Below are 15,177 nucleotides of genomic sequence, written 5' to 3' on the forward strand. Positions count from 1 at the left end.
CTGTATCAAAGTCCAACAACCAAGGATTTAAGGAAGAAACATTCAACCAGACCGGTAGGAGGGGTGGAGACCAACAGCCAGGGCAGAAAGGACTCAGGACAAGGCAGTGGCTGGCGGACTCAGCGATGTGGCAGATAATGGAGCGAGGCAGGCAAGGCTGCATCTGGTTGGCAGGGTGGCAGCTGGCAGACCCAGTGAGGCGGCAGCTGGTTGAGCAGGGAATCTCACATTGGCCCGCGGATAAACCAGGAGGAACAACTGGGGATTGAGACAGACTGAGCAACCCAGGGCTCCAGCAGGGGAAAATAAAGCCTCAAACCTCTTATTGAAAACACCGGTGGGAGTAGAGGCGGCAGCGGGACAAACTCCCAGTCTCACAGGAGAGTTCATTGGAGAGAGCCACACGGCCCCAGGACATATACAAGCCCACCCACTTGGGAATCAGCACCAGAAGGGCACAATTTGCTTGTGGGTAGCAGGAAAGTCACTGAAAATGATCAGAGAGTGGAGCAAGTGGCATTGTTCTCTCTTGGACCCCTGCCCCGCAGACAGCATCACAACACAGCAACATAAGTTGCCCTGCCCTGGTGAACACCTAAGGCTCCGCCCCTCATACATAACAGGCACAACAAGACAAAAAAAAAATGGCCCAAATGAAAGAATAGATCAAAGCTCTAGAAAAAATACAACTAAATGACAAAGAGGTAGCCAACCTATTAGATGCACAGTTCAAAACACTGGTAATCAAGATGCTCACAGAATTGGTTGAATATGGTTGCAAATTAGATGAAAAAATGCAGGCTATGCTAAGTGAAATAAAGAAAAATGTACAGGGAACCAACAGTGACAGGAAGGAAACTGGGACTCAAATCATTGGAGTGGACAAGGAAGAAACAACCAAACAGAAAAGAATGAAGAAACAAGAATTTAAAAAAAATGAGAGGCTTAAGAACCTCCAGGACATCTTTGAATGTTCCAACATACAAATCATAGGGGTGCCAGAAGGAGAAGAGCAATAAATTGAACACTTATTTGAACAAATAATGGAGAACTTCCCCAATCTGGCAAAGGAAATAGACTTTGAGGAAGTCCAGGAAGCTCAGAGTCCCAAACAAGTTGGACCCAAGGGAGCACACACCAAAGCACATCATAATTACATTAGCCAAGATCAAAGATAAGGAGAGAATCTTAAAAGCAGCAAGAGAAAAGGAGACAGTTACCTACAAAGGAGTTTCCATCAGACTGTCACCTGATTTCTCAAAAGAGACCTTACAGGCTAGAAGGGGCTAGAAAGAAGTATTCCAAGTCATGAAATGCAAGGACCTACATCCAAGATTGCTCTATCCATCAAAGCTTTCACTGAGAATGGAAGGGCAGATAAAGTGCTTCCCAGATAAGGTCAAGTTCAAGGAGTTCATCATTACCAAGCCCTTATTATATGAAATGTTAAAGGGATTTACCTAAGATAAAAAGTATGAACAGTAAAATGACAGCAAACGCAGTTAGTAACAACCACACCTAAAACAAAAACAAACTAAGCAAACAACTAGAACAGGAACAGAATCACAGAAATGGAGATCACATGGAAGGTTATCAGAAAGGGAGTGGGAGGAAGAGAGAGGGGGATAAAATACAGAGAATAAGTAGCATAAGTCATAGGTGGCAAATAGGGGGAGGTTAAGAATAGTACAGGAAATGTAGAAGCCAAAGAACTTGTATGTATGAACATGAACTAAAGGGGGGAAATGTGGGTGGGAGGGAGTGTGCAGGGTGGAGGGGAATAAAGGGGAAACATGGACAACTGTAATAGCATAATCAATAAAATATATTTTAAAAAGTTTTCAGTTGTCTTGATCAGTCACATGATTACTTAAGAAAATGGCTTTCTGAATCTGAAAACTGTAAATTTTGCTAATCTTCATTTTTCATATCTTTTGTCAGTTTGGGTAAATAATTTAATATTCATAATGACTTTTTTTGGTCAAGTGTGTTTGACATTTTCTAGAGTTCAAATTTTAACAGGACACTTTTTTCTTAACCTAGAAATAGTTTCCAGTTGTTCCAATGGATGGATGCCTGCAACACCTCACATCATTTTTTCTTTTGTCCTTGCAAGGGAGAGGTTTTAAACTTATTAGGACTATTTGATGTCTGAATTGCATAAGCTTTGTCAAGGAATAGTTGTATTTGTGTGCATATACCCTTATTATTACAGGATTTATATATTGTAGATAAAAATCTCCAGGACTCTACATAATCTAGATTATCTTAAAATGTTGTTACAGAAAAGCAAAGTTCTTTGTCAATTACCTTATAACCAGGTCTATAGCCTTGTCCTTTAGTTTTGTCATTTATAGACAGTTATTGTTTTATACTGATGCTTTTGCATATTTCATCTTCAGATTTATACAAAGAACTCTGACTTAAGAGTTTTCTGAGAATAAATTTTCAGATTATGCCTTTAAACTCAGTGAAGATTTATAAAGCTCTAAGGAATAACTGGATTCAGGAACTGCTGGCAAAGGATCAACATAGACAAGAATTATATGGTACTGAATGAACTGAGGATGATTATAATTTTTGTAACTTTTTGTTGAAAATATTGCTAATTCTTAACCTTTTTGTTTCTCAGATATAAGAATACTGTTTTTCTCCTAAACTACCTTGATTTACAGCAATTTGGAAAACTATACCTTTGTAAGCAATATTGAAACATATTTGTCTCCCTACCTGACCCCTCTAGAAGTTTGGAGACTGAGTATTATTTTCACGGCAATATGACTTACATAAATTCAATAGAAGCATGTTTTTATAACAGGACACAATTGGAAATTAATTTATTACCAAGAATTTGACTGGAATGTCATATTTGATAGAGACATGCAGAGACTCTGGATGTCATCAGAGGTTTAAGGAATTAATATTGACTTTGAAAGCCAATAAAAATCCCACTGGAAAAACAGCTGAACCTAGAACAGCAAGTACTTTACTTGCATGGTTCACAGCGGTTCTTCCAGGTAAGGAATTAAGGTTGCTTTCCTGGGAGATGGCAAAATAAGAACCTGAGAACATTTGGGGGAACCTCAAGAACTTGAAGAATCCACCTGAACAAGTAAGTATTGCAGGGAAATGCTGATGGCAACTATACAGCTTGGCTTCTCACCCCTGGGAGGTGAGAGTTCAATTTGGAGATTCCTTATGAAATTCCAGCAGAGTGCACTTAAAACAGCCTATATGATCAATTATTATTCTTGTCATATGTATGCAAATAACAGGCCAAGTTTGTTGAAACTAGACTTACAGTTAGTCTTAACTTGGTTATCTTTGATAAAATGAGGGTGATTTTAGAGAGAAAATGTTTCAATAGAAAACATAATGTTCATTTGTAGATATTAGATCCTAGTTCAGTTGTCATTAACATCTTATTTTTCATCTGTAGACCAGACTGGATCCTGAATTTTTCTCATGAAAGTATTTGGCTACAGTCCTCTGAACTAGTGCTTCATTTCCCTCCCATCCTTTACCTTCGAGTTATTGAGAACTGAAACTGTTTTTCTTTTGGCCTTGGTGTGGCATACAACATAATGTAAACTTCTGAGAAATCATCGCAACAGCTTGTACTTGGATGGCTTTGGTGACTGATACTGTGTAAGGCACACAGGGAGCTTGTATAAGGACGTTCATCAAGGACTTTCGAACTGCAGGCCAGGGGAGTCTGTCCAACTGTCACGGCTTCCCTTCATTCTAACAAGAAAAGAAGCTATGAGCCTCTCATAGGTCTTCTCTACTGGCAGTCTTAAAGACTCAGGGACTAGATGTGGTGTGCTCTGAGTACTTGGGGTACAGGTATACTGGCCTAATGCTTCATCTACCATCGTTGTGGTTCCTGCTTATAAATTCAACTAGAATACCCCTCTAAGACACAGGGACCATAAGGGAAGAGGTGAGCATGTGAGAGTTTAAGAGCCAGATAAGAGAGACACAAAAGGCAGACAAATGTGACTCCATCTTATAAGCTAATCCTCCCTTGATTAGCTTGGACTATTGATTGAACCTGGCCCCAGTTGCCCTATATTCCTCAAGATTGAGGAATGATCAAAAGAAAAGGGGGAGATTGTAAACATGCAAAAACTTCATTTAATATGACCTCTTCTCTTCTTTCCTCTTTGATTCAAACTGTCTTCATCCATCATCCTGACTCACCAGCCTCCTCCTTTGCACATGCAATCCGGATCATTCCACCCTCATGATGATGAGGTTCTGATCAGTATCAAATAATCTTCAGAACAAAGCCTCAGGTCTGTTGACCACAGAGATGGTTTCGTCAAACTAATAACATCTAGGTCTCAACTGTTTCAGTTCCAGACCCAGAGAAGTGGTGAAACCAGATGAAGCAATGCCATTTCCAACATAAAGATCCAATGCACCAACCAATCAGTAAAGATAGTGACCTTAACTCCCTCAGTCATCATGTTTAATGATCTCCCCCCATATAATCGGTCCCGCAGAAACCATCGATTAGCCAGGTCTTTGAGCATTAGCTCACCTGTGACTGACTCCCAGCACAGGCCACTTCCTGAACTAATAACCCTTACTTTCTTTGTTGCAAGGTCCTGTTCATGTCTTACTGAGCCTTTTCTTTTTTTAAATGTTATTGACTGCGGAGAGTAAAAGAGAAAAGAAAAACATCAATTTGTTGTTCCACTTATTTATGCATTCATTGGTTGCTTCTTGTATGTGTCCTGACTGGAGATCAAACCTGCAACCTACGCAAAAGGGGATGACGCTCTAACCAACTGAGCTACCTGGCCAGGGCTTCTTACTGGGCTTTGATGAGTGCAGGCGGCAAATGAACCCATTTAGTCCAGTGACAACACCAAGTGGGTTTGGAATTCTACAGTTTAGCTACTATTTAATCCTGAATGAGCTCTATATCTTCATTTATCTACCTATCGAAAAGTCTGTTTAGACCCTGGCTGGTGTAGCTCAGTGGATTGAGCATGGGCCTGCAAACCAAAGGATTGCGGTTCCATTTCCAGTCAGGGCACATGCCTGGGTTGTAGGCCAGTTCCCAGCAGGGGACCCGCAAGAAGCAACCATACATTGATATTTTTTTCCCTCTCTCCTTCCCTTCACCCCTAAAGATAAATAAATATATATTTTTAAAGTCTGTTTACTTTATAAAAATGTCATGGCACATCACCAAAAAGCTAGATATTTTCAGAAAACAGAATTTTATTTATAGAAAAGTCACAAAGATTAACACAATTTCATTAGTAATAATCAACAGAAACAAAAGTGGTTTAATATATATCACTTGATATGATACACATTAAATGAGTTTTCTATCTACTACCTTTAACCATTTTTAATATTTTCAGTTTTTAACAAATCTAGAAATAAGGCAGTATACACAGAATAGATTTACTAAATGCTTTTGAATTATGACTCATTCTACATCAGATATTAAGTCAATTTTAAAACCATCTCCATATTAAGTGGCCTTTCAGTTATAATGCCTAGATCTAAAGGAGGTAAGCAGCAACTAGAACTCAAAATACACAAAAGAAACTCATACATTTTTGAAAAATTTATGACATTAGCAATATCATAATTCAACAAAGAAATGTCCAAGATTAATGCCAAAGCTAGGTATATTAAATATTTTATAATGATTAAGTCGAGAATATTTTTACTTGCATCCTTGTCCATCCAGTTTAATACACCAAAGAACTGACCCCAGTGGAAAAGGACCCCTTCTGAAGTGAATAGGAGATGGCAGCTTGTGTCATTTTAAGGAGAAAAGGAATATGGATAATGTGCTTTGATTTGCAAATAATGTTCTTTACCCAAGTAATACTCAGTGTTCCCATCATCTTTGAAGACAAGATTCTTTAAGTACTGTGTGAAAAAGAGACTACCCTTTTACTGATGGAAAGCTTCTAATCTTATTCTTGTTGGATCTTCTGGATGTCTCAAGGCAATCCCATTTCGAAGCAGCAGCTCAATATAGGGCGGCCAAAAAGAGTCACTAATTTTGACGTATGGATCATGTGGAACATCAAACAATCTGTTTAAAAGAATCTAGGGGAAAAACATCATTCGAAATATAACTTATTTGGGGAAAAATGATACAACTATAATAAAACATTAAAATAGTTTTTGTTCTCCAAAGAATGTTTTTATTTCATTGAATAATTGTTTATATCATAATTTCTATGTTTTACTAAATAACTGATTTTTTTTAAAGACTACAAATATTAGTGAATAGAAAAAGGTTTATAATGAATCTCTACATCTAACTTTGGAAACGTTTCCTAGAAACTGATTAAAAAACATTTACAATTCTCTCACTTCTCTTGGAGTTAATTCTTTAGCTTAGAAATTTGATTTTAAAAAGTTCTTAACCATACCTTAAGAAACTTAAACCAATTAAATACTCAACAAAATATGCTAAAGTTCAAAAAACATGCATGCCTTCATTTTGAAGGAAAAAGAAATCACCGACTCTGTGCTTCTGATAAACCTAGGAAATGATCCTATAGTCATCACGTCCTTCAACTTCATCTTGACTATCTTTGATTTCTTCACCAAGGATGTTGAGGGGTTACAACCCCAAACAGAAGCTTCAGGTATTTGTAGTAAATTATATAGACTAACATTTCCCAGATTGTATTCCACTGAACTGATCTTGCTAAGGATGTTCTTAGTCTTAAAAAACTGGGTTCTACTGTAACTGGGTTCTACTGTAAGCTGGGAAAAGATGGACAATGTACACCAAGAATCATCTCTCTTTTCCGGATACACTGGCATTAGGAAAGTTTTCTCAAGAAATAGATAGTTGAAATACTATGAAATATACAAAAAATGCTAAATGTATTATCAATTCAGGCCAAAGCTTTAATTGAAAAATATTATTTTAAGGAATGTGGGGGGGGGAGTATAATTTATAAAAGTATTAAGTGCCATAGCAATAAAGTGCAACTCAACCATATTTCATGATAACATCAATAACTCAAATCTTTAAAAAATTTTTTACTGATTTTAGAGAAAGAGAGGAAGGAAGAGACAGAAAGAAACTTCAACTTGTTGCTCCACTTCCTTATACATTCAATGGTTGATTTTGTATGTGCCCTGCCCAGGGATCAAACCCACAACCCGGCTCCTGCACTGACACCCTGACCAACTGAACTGCTTGACCAGGGGAATATTTCAGTTCTTGAAATAAAATTTTCATCTATAATTAACTTCCACTATTTCAAATATACATCCTGGGAGAAAAAAATCTTTTGGTCTCTTTCTTTTAGGTATGAAAAAGTATTAAATTTTATTCCTATTTTTAAACAATTGCCTATTTTAATGTCATTTAAAGTCTTTCTTACCTTTCATATCTAATTCTAGTAGATGCCAGAATTAAATGCTAAAAATTCAACTTTAAAATGAATTTTTAAAGTTGTTTCATTTCATACATTCATTTTCTGCTAAACTGCAGCTTACACAGTGGTTACTTCTGTTATTGATAATATAAGTAGAGACAAAAAATGGTTTTTAATTTACATTTAGATGGGATCTCATAATATACTACTCAAAAATTACACATGTATTTCCCAGTTAATCCCTGTCAATGTCTGCCACAGATATCGCAGCTTTTTGTTAAAGTAAACAGTAGTTTCTTAGTTTCAGAAACTGGAAATAATTAGAAATATGTTAAAAGATTCTAATCACAAATCTAATAAATACTTGTATTTTGCTTTCAAAGCAATAATATTCCATATTAAGATATCTTGAGGCACCAAAACTACTTAGCTGGATAAAAATAGAAACTCAGTATCCAATTCATAAAATTACAATGAAACAAGTTTAATATCACTCTCATAAACTTGCCAGTGAATTTAAAGACACACTAATTGTTAAAAATCTCTCCCTTCAGACTGTTTTACCTTCCTCTCTGCCCAATTTGCAATGGACTGTCATACTGAGATTTCTAAAATATTAACATATTTGCTAATTGGCTGAAGTTCAATCTTTTTTTTTTTAAAGATCAAAGGCATTTGTAAAGAATGGTAAATTTTAAGTAGAAAAAGGTATTTCTTTATCAATTCTGTAGTTGCTTGGAATTGCTCAGTCCTCACATTATTAAAAAAAGAGGCTAATGTTATTTAAGGAACAATTATGCATGGATTTCTGCAACCTTGTTGAAAGAATCCATACACTCAATGTATTTTCAACAGAATTCACGGTTGCCAACTAAAGATACCACCAATGTAACAGCAGAGAGTTTCATTGTATAAATATTAAACATCATAATAAACATCTTCTTAAGATAACAATATTGGGGATATGACTGAGCTTTAGACTCTAATTAGATGTTCTTTTAAAAAATGACAATATTCTGCCCTAACCAGTGGGGTCTGGTTGGGCATCGTCCTGCAAAGCTAAAAATCACCAGTCGATTTCCGTAAGGGCATATGCCTAGGTTGCAAGTTTGGTGCCTGGTCAGGGTGCATATGAAAGGCAATGGATCCATGTTTCTCTCCCTCTCTTTCTCTCTCCCTTCCCTCTTTCTAGAAAATAAATTTTAAAAATATTTTTAAATTACAATATTTTTTCTAGTACTATATAGAAAACAAAAACGAATTTAATATTAAAGTCAAATTAACATAAATATATCTAATAAAAATTGGTACATACCTTAAGAACTAAAGCAGTATTTTTTCAAGCTTACGTAAAAGTGTTCACAAATCACTAATTAAGAGACATCTTCAAGACAACTACACAAAACACTTACCTCTAATATTTCATGCAGTGTTATCAGGTGTATAGTTGATTCTGGAATATTTTTCTTTGAGAAAAACATGAATAAAAAGAACTAACACTTCAATTTTGCCAATGGCAGAATATTTAACTATGTTTATTACAAAATTAAAAAATTAATATTTAATTGCAAAGGTATAACATATATTAAAACCAAACATTTATAATTAGGTGATTTAAAAAGAATTCTGAAAGTAAATAAGTTGCTTGTATTAAATAGCTTCATAAAAACACAATTAAAACAACCTCTAAGGCAGTGAAATCTTTTGCTGTTACTAGAAGACACAATTCAGACTATCTATAAATATGAAATGGATAAGTTATGATATACTTATATATAAAAATCTAGCGTTTGAACCCCCCCAATCAAAATATCCAAACAAATGGCATTCCAGACTATATATATACTGCTTCAGGACAGAAAACTTGCTTTCCTGGCTTGTTCACCTTTCTATAGTTCTTGACAGTTCCTAATGTTAACTCAACTCACTGGTTCTTCTATACTTCAAATGACAGAAAATTTCTCATTCAAATTCCATGAAAGAGTTCCTCAAATGTTTTAAGAGAGCTACTATGAACCCAAAGTCTTCTCCATATTAATCATTAGTTTCTTCAATTATTTTTCATAAGCAGTAGACTTGTAGTCCTCTAGTACCATGGTTGTTCTTTGAATGGTGTCTAATGTGTCTTTTTTGTTTTTTTCAAACCAGTCTCCACAATGATAAAGGTACAATTCAAACACCAAAAAGAAGACTCATTCCCTGGCTGGTGTGGCTCAGTAGATTGAGCACCAGTCTATGAAACAAAGGGTCACCAGTTCAACTCCCAAGCAGGGCACATGCCTGGGTTGTGGGCCAGGTCCCTAGTATGGGGTGCATGAGAGGTAACCACCCATTGATGTTTCTCACCCTCTTACTTCCTCCCTTCCCCTCTCTCTAAAAATAAATAAAATCTTTAAAAAATAAAGTCCTTTTGATTAAAAAAAAGTTTTTTTTTTGTTTTTTTTTTTAATTTTTATTTATTTATCTTTAGAGGGGAAGGGAAGGAGAGAGGGAGAGAAACATCAATGTATGGTTGCCTTTTGTGCGTCCCCTGCTGGGAACTGGCCTGCAGGGAACTGGCCTGCAACCCTGGTATGTGCCCTGACTGGGATTCGAACTGCGATTGTCTGGTTCGCAGGCCCGCGCTCAATCCACTGAGCTACACCAGCCAGGGCCCAAAAAAGTTTTATGTTGAAAATAATTCAACTATATATTTTTAGAAGATTATCCTGGTGGCAGTTTCAACGCCTATTCCACTTCTACAAGTTTGTTTTCATACAATATACTGTTTTTAAAAAAGAAATTGAAGTGGTTGTTCCCAATCTTCTGTCACCCAATGAAATATCTGCTTTTCTAGAAAAGGTTTATTCCATCTTAACTACTATTAAAATAGTCAATAACTTACATTAACAGATTTTAAACAATTCTTCTAACTTGAAAGGTTACATGTATTCATGAAAAATATGAAAAATAGTAAAAATGCAAATAAATCTCTCATATAATCCTAGCCCCCAGACATAAGCACTATGGTATCTTTTGATATAAATAAGACTAACACAGCTTAATCACCTGTGTTTTATCCACTTAACAATAAATTGTGAGCATTTCATTAACTCCTTTGATAGTACAGTGTTCAATATTTTTGAAGCTGCATTTTCCCCCATGATATGTATATAATATCAAAAAATACATTTAACCCATCCTATATTATTGAACAAGGTCTTTTCTAATTTTTCAATAAATATTTTAATGTGATGAGATACTATTTCTCTACATGTATCTATGTGTGTGTATCTTTGAAATGTACACTAAACATACAAAAATATATCAACAATTTCATATATCTACATGAATGTCTTCTTTAAAACTTACCTTTTTCTTTTTAACATTTCTATCAGGCAGAGGAAAGTGGTCTTCCAGAAACTCACTCAAGGTAAGCAACAGTTTCTCTTTATATTCTTTTACATCACGTAGTTTAGTTTTCAGCTCATTAAAGACTCTAATAAATTTCAACAAAAAAATTAAGAAAAAAATTTCACTGATAAAATACATAAGTATACATAACTGGCTACTAATAAGGTTGATCAAGAACTCTGTTCAAATTTAATTTGCACAAATGAAATATAACTAGTTTTATGAATGTAATATTCTCTATTTAATACACAAACTAAAAATCAAATTATTCATAAAGGGGTAACATAAACACACGGCAAAAGTTAGAAGACTCACAATTTTCTGGTAAAATTTACCTTTTTTCAATATTTCATGTAAAGAAAAGAAAATATTTTCTCCTAGTTTAAAAACCTAGAACACAAAATAATACCTCGATTCAGAAACGGTCACACTCCGACCTTCCGATTCATTCTGCAGTGCCGTCAGAGATTCCAGTACCTGTTGCTGTTCATCCAGCCACAGCTGCTCCCTTCCAACAGAGAAAAACAAAACAAATGGCAGCCAAATAAAACATTAATGCCGATTTGACATATAAATAACTAACAGTAATTATAATAACATAAATATACCTTTCCAAGTCTTCCTTTAGCTTTTCATTCTTTGACTGAATAGTAGATAGTACCAATTCAAGATCATGTCTCAATTTTTGAAACTAAAACAAAATAATTCATATTAATTGCTTATTCTTTAATACTGCAAGTAGCTGTATTTCTCAATGATAGTAAAATTTATGTATAATCCTAAAATTTATATTAAGAATTCAACAGTAAAAAAGCTGAGCGGGAAGTCTTTGAAACAGAAATATACAGCAGGTGCCAAGTTCTCTGAAATATGCCACTGTTAAATTTTAAAAATAGAAGATGGTCCTGGCCAGGGTGGCTCAGCTGGTGGGAGCATCACCACGCAAGGCTGTGGGGTTTGATTTCCTGTCAGGGCACATTCAATCCCTGGTCCAGGTGAGTACTTGAGGCAACCAATTAAAGCTTCCCTGTTGCATCAATAGTTCTCTATCTTCCTACTTCCCTTCTTCTCTTTCAAAGAACTTATATGTATGACCCATGGACATGAACTAAGGGGGGACTCCTAGAGAGAATGGGGGTACCAGGAAGAGGGGGAGAAAAGGGAAAAAATTGGGACAAGTGTAACAGCATAGTCAATAAAATATACTTTTTAAAAAGCAATGAAAAAATGTCCTCAGTGAGGATTTTTAAAAAATGTAAAAAAAAAAAAGATGGGGTTTTTGAGTAATACATTTTAATTTCTAGCTTAAAGGAAATTTAATGAATTTTTCAATAATCAGGTAAATTAGGTGTTTTTTCTAAGAAGACTATACAAAAACAAACACAATGAGTATCATTCATTCAACAAATCTTAATCAATCAGCCAGGCACTGTTGAATGAGTCAGGGATGCAAGAGTGAACTGAACAAAGAGGGGAATCCAGACAAATATTTAATTCCAGGGAGTAATAAGTTCCATGACAAAAAACAAAAAGAAGTCAAACTAAGAATACAGAAAGACAGAACAGGTGTAATAAGCATGATAGGTAGTATGATATGGAAAGATCTCTCTGATCAAGTTAACAGTTTGGCAGCAGAAAAAGAAGACAAGAGAGAAGTCACGTCACTTATCTAGCAGAACAATTTTCCAGAGACAGAAAGAATTTTAATCACATAGTCCTTTAGGCTGGAATATGCTTGACGTAGTTGAAGAAATCAGGTATGACAGTGTGGCAAAAGGAAATTACAATGAATTCTGGACTTTTTCTATTATCCTTTTGTTTCTGAAACACATTAGCTAGTGTGTGATTCTCCCAACATCAAGGGTTACCATTAGCTTTTTCTAAGTGTAAACAATATATCACCTGGACAATATAATAATATACGTTATACATGTTAGAAAATCACACAGAAAATTAAGAGATATAGCTAATAAGCCAACACTGTCAATAAAATGGGTTTATTTTTTCATATACAGAATCCATGAAAGTGGGAAGAGAAAAAATCAGGAACAGAAAAAAGACAGGACAAATGGGAAAGAAAAATCAAGTGTACACATTTCAATGCAATTATACTGATATTACATTAAATATGACCTAATAATAGAATTAAAAATCAATAATAGAAAAATACCTGGAAAAATCTGTAAATAATTGGATACTAAAAACAGACTTCTAAATAATCCATGGGTCAAAGAAGCAATCGACAGAAAATTAAATTATTATAAGCTGTCTTATGAAAACTTTTGGGAGGAAGCAAAGGCAGTTCTCAGATAAGTAAATCACTAAAAGCCTATACTAGAAAAAGGACAGCTCTCAAAATAATGACCTTAGATGTCAAATAAAATAAAAATTAATTGAAAAAATAATGATTACTAGGTCGATGAAATAGAAAAAGAAAAAGAAAAAAAATCAGTGAAACCCAAAGCTGAATTTTTGAAGTCAGTAAAATCATCCAGACTAATTACAGAAGGAAACAAGGACACAAATTAGCAACATTATGAATTAAAAAAGGTAACATTGCTACAAACATTAAAATGGTAATGAGAGAATGCTATGTATAGTTTATGTCAACAGATTTGACAAATTAGATGCCACAAACTCTGAAGACATGAACTACCAAAGCTCATTCAGAGAAGACCTGACTAGCAGTAATGAAACTAAATCTGTAGTTCAAATTTTTCGCACAAAGAAAACTCCAGGCCCAGATGACCACCTAAAATTCAAACACACATCCAAGGACTAATACCAACTCCATAAAAACTCTATGACAGAGAACACTTCTCAATTTCTACGAAGCTGGTATTGCCCTGACACAGATGTCAGGAGAAAAGAAAACTACAGACCAGTATCTCTCATGAACACATATTCAAAAATCTCAATAAAATTTTAGCAAATTAAATCTTTCAATGAATAAAAAAAATTACTATATTACAGCAAAGTGGAATTTATTCCAGGGCTCTACAGTTAAACAACTGAAATCAATTTTTAAAAATCAATGTAATTTGTCTATCAACAAAACAAAAAAACAAAAAAACTTATTCTTAATACAGTCAGAAAGAGTGACAAAACTCACTGTCAATTTATGATTTGAAAAAAAGACTTCATACAATGTAACATAAGGTAATTTCCTCAACTTAATTAAGGGCACCAATGAGAAACCTAGTGCTTACATCACACTAATGCTGACAGAGTGAATGCTACCTGCTCAGATTGAAAACAAAGCAAAAATGTTAATTCTCACTACTGTTATTCAATATATTACTAAATGTCCCAGGATAGTACAGTAAGTTGAGAAAAAGATATAAAAGATATCCAGATAGAAATGAATAAGTGAAACTGCATTTGCTGTCAGACAACATGACTAGCTACAAAGAAAATCAAACAGAATATACAAAAAAAGCTACCAGAATAAAGGAGTTTATCATGTTCCCTAGCTGCAAGATCAATAGCTAACAATTAATTGCATTTGTATGTACGAGAAATAAATAATTGGAAATTGAAAATTTTAAAATATTATTTTAATAGCATCAAAATAAATGAAATACAAAAGAAATTATATGACAAAATATATAAAAGACATCCACACATCAATTACAACTTATGAACTCTTTTTTAAAATCATGAATTAGCCCTAGCTGTGAAGCTCAATTGGCTAGTGCATCACCTGGACATGCCAAGGTTGCAGGTTTGATCCCCAGTCTGGGCACATACAAGAATCTATCTATGAATGAGCGCATAACTAAGTGGAACAACAAAATAGATGCTTCTCTCTGCCTTCTTCCTCCTCTCTCTCAAATGAGTATAATTCTTTTTAAGAAAAATTATAAATTAATATCAAATTTTGTCACTTTTTCTTTCTGAATTCATTGAGATGATCAAGTTATTTTTTCTTTTTTAGTCTGCTGATATAGTGAAGTACAAAATATTGGTGAGGACTTCCGGCAAAGATGGAGGAGTAGGTGGAAACACTGTGCCTCCTCGCATAACCAAGTTTAAAGACAACAAAGCTTTAGTAACAAAAACACAGCCAAAACACAGAAAATTGAACTGTACAGAAGTCCGACAACAACGAACCATTCAGCCAGACCGGTAAGAGGTGCAGAGCCAGCGGCTGGCGGAGCAGGGTTGAGTAGGAAAGATCAGCAGACCGACCCAGGAGCCCAGGCAGTGGTTGGCAGATCCCAGCTGTGGGGTGGCAATGGGTGGACCCAGTGAGGGGGCTGGCTGAATGTGATCACACATTTGCGTACAGATAAACCAAGCAAAGGAGTGAGCAGTTAAACAGACCGCCCAAACCAGCGCCCCAGCGCTGGGAAATAGAGCCTGAAAGCACCAATTGGAAAGACTTTTGGGGTCAAGGGGCTGGGAG

General features: G+C 35.1%; 1 protein-coding gene across 3 annotated transcripts in view; it reads right to left on the reverse strand.

Moving 5' to 3' along the window:
- Positions 1 to 5,312: 5,312 nt before the first annotated feature.
- The window catches only part of CENPK (centromere protein K), a 40,129-nt gene continuing 30,264 nt past the window's right edge, over positions 5,313 to 15,177 (reverse strand). For 2 of the 3 annotated variants that reach the window (XM_037150756.2, XM_053657341.1), the window contains exons 7-11: positions 11,378 to 11,460; positions 11,179 to 11,277; positions 10,728 to 10,854; positions 8,789 to 8,842; positions 5,314 to 6,084 (exon numbers count right to left, since the gene is read on the reverse strand). In XM_037150756.2, the coding sequence (XP_037006651.2) occupies positions 5,926 to 6,084; positions 8,789 to 8,842; positions 10,728 to 10,854; positions 11,179 to 11,277; positions 11,378 to 11,460 (522 nt within the window). In that variant the 3' untranslated portion in view covers positions 5,314 to 5,925. Of the gene's footprint in view, positions 6,085 to 8,788; positions 8,843 to 10,727; positions 10,855 to 11,178; positions 11,278 to 11,377; positions 11,461 to 15,177 lie in introns of all 3 variants that reach the window. The other variant, XM_053657342.1, reaches the window with a different exon arrangement.

This window comes from Artibeus jamaicensis, unplaced genomic scaffold (assembly GCF_021234435.1).
Source record: "Artibeus jamaicensis isolate MK-2021 breed Jamaican fruit bat unplaced genomic scaffold, CSHL_Jam_final scaffold_369, whole genome shotgun sequence".
Lineage (NCBI taxonomy): Eukaryota > Metazoa > Chordata > Mammalia > Chiroptera > Phyllostomidae > Artibeus > Artibeus jamaicensis.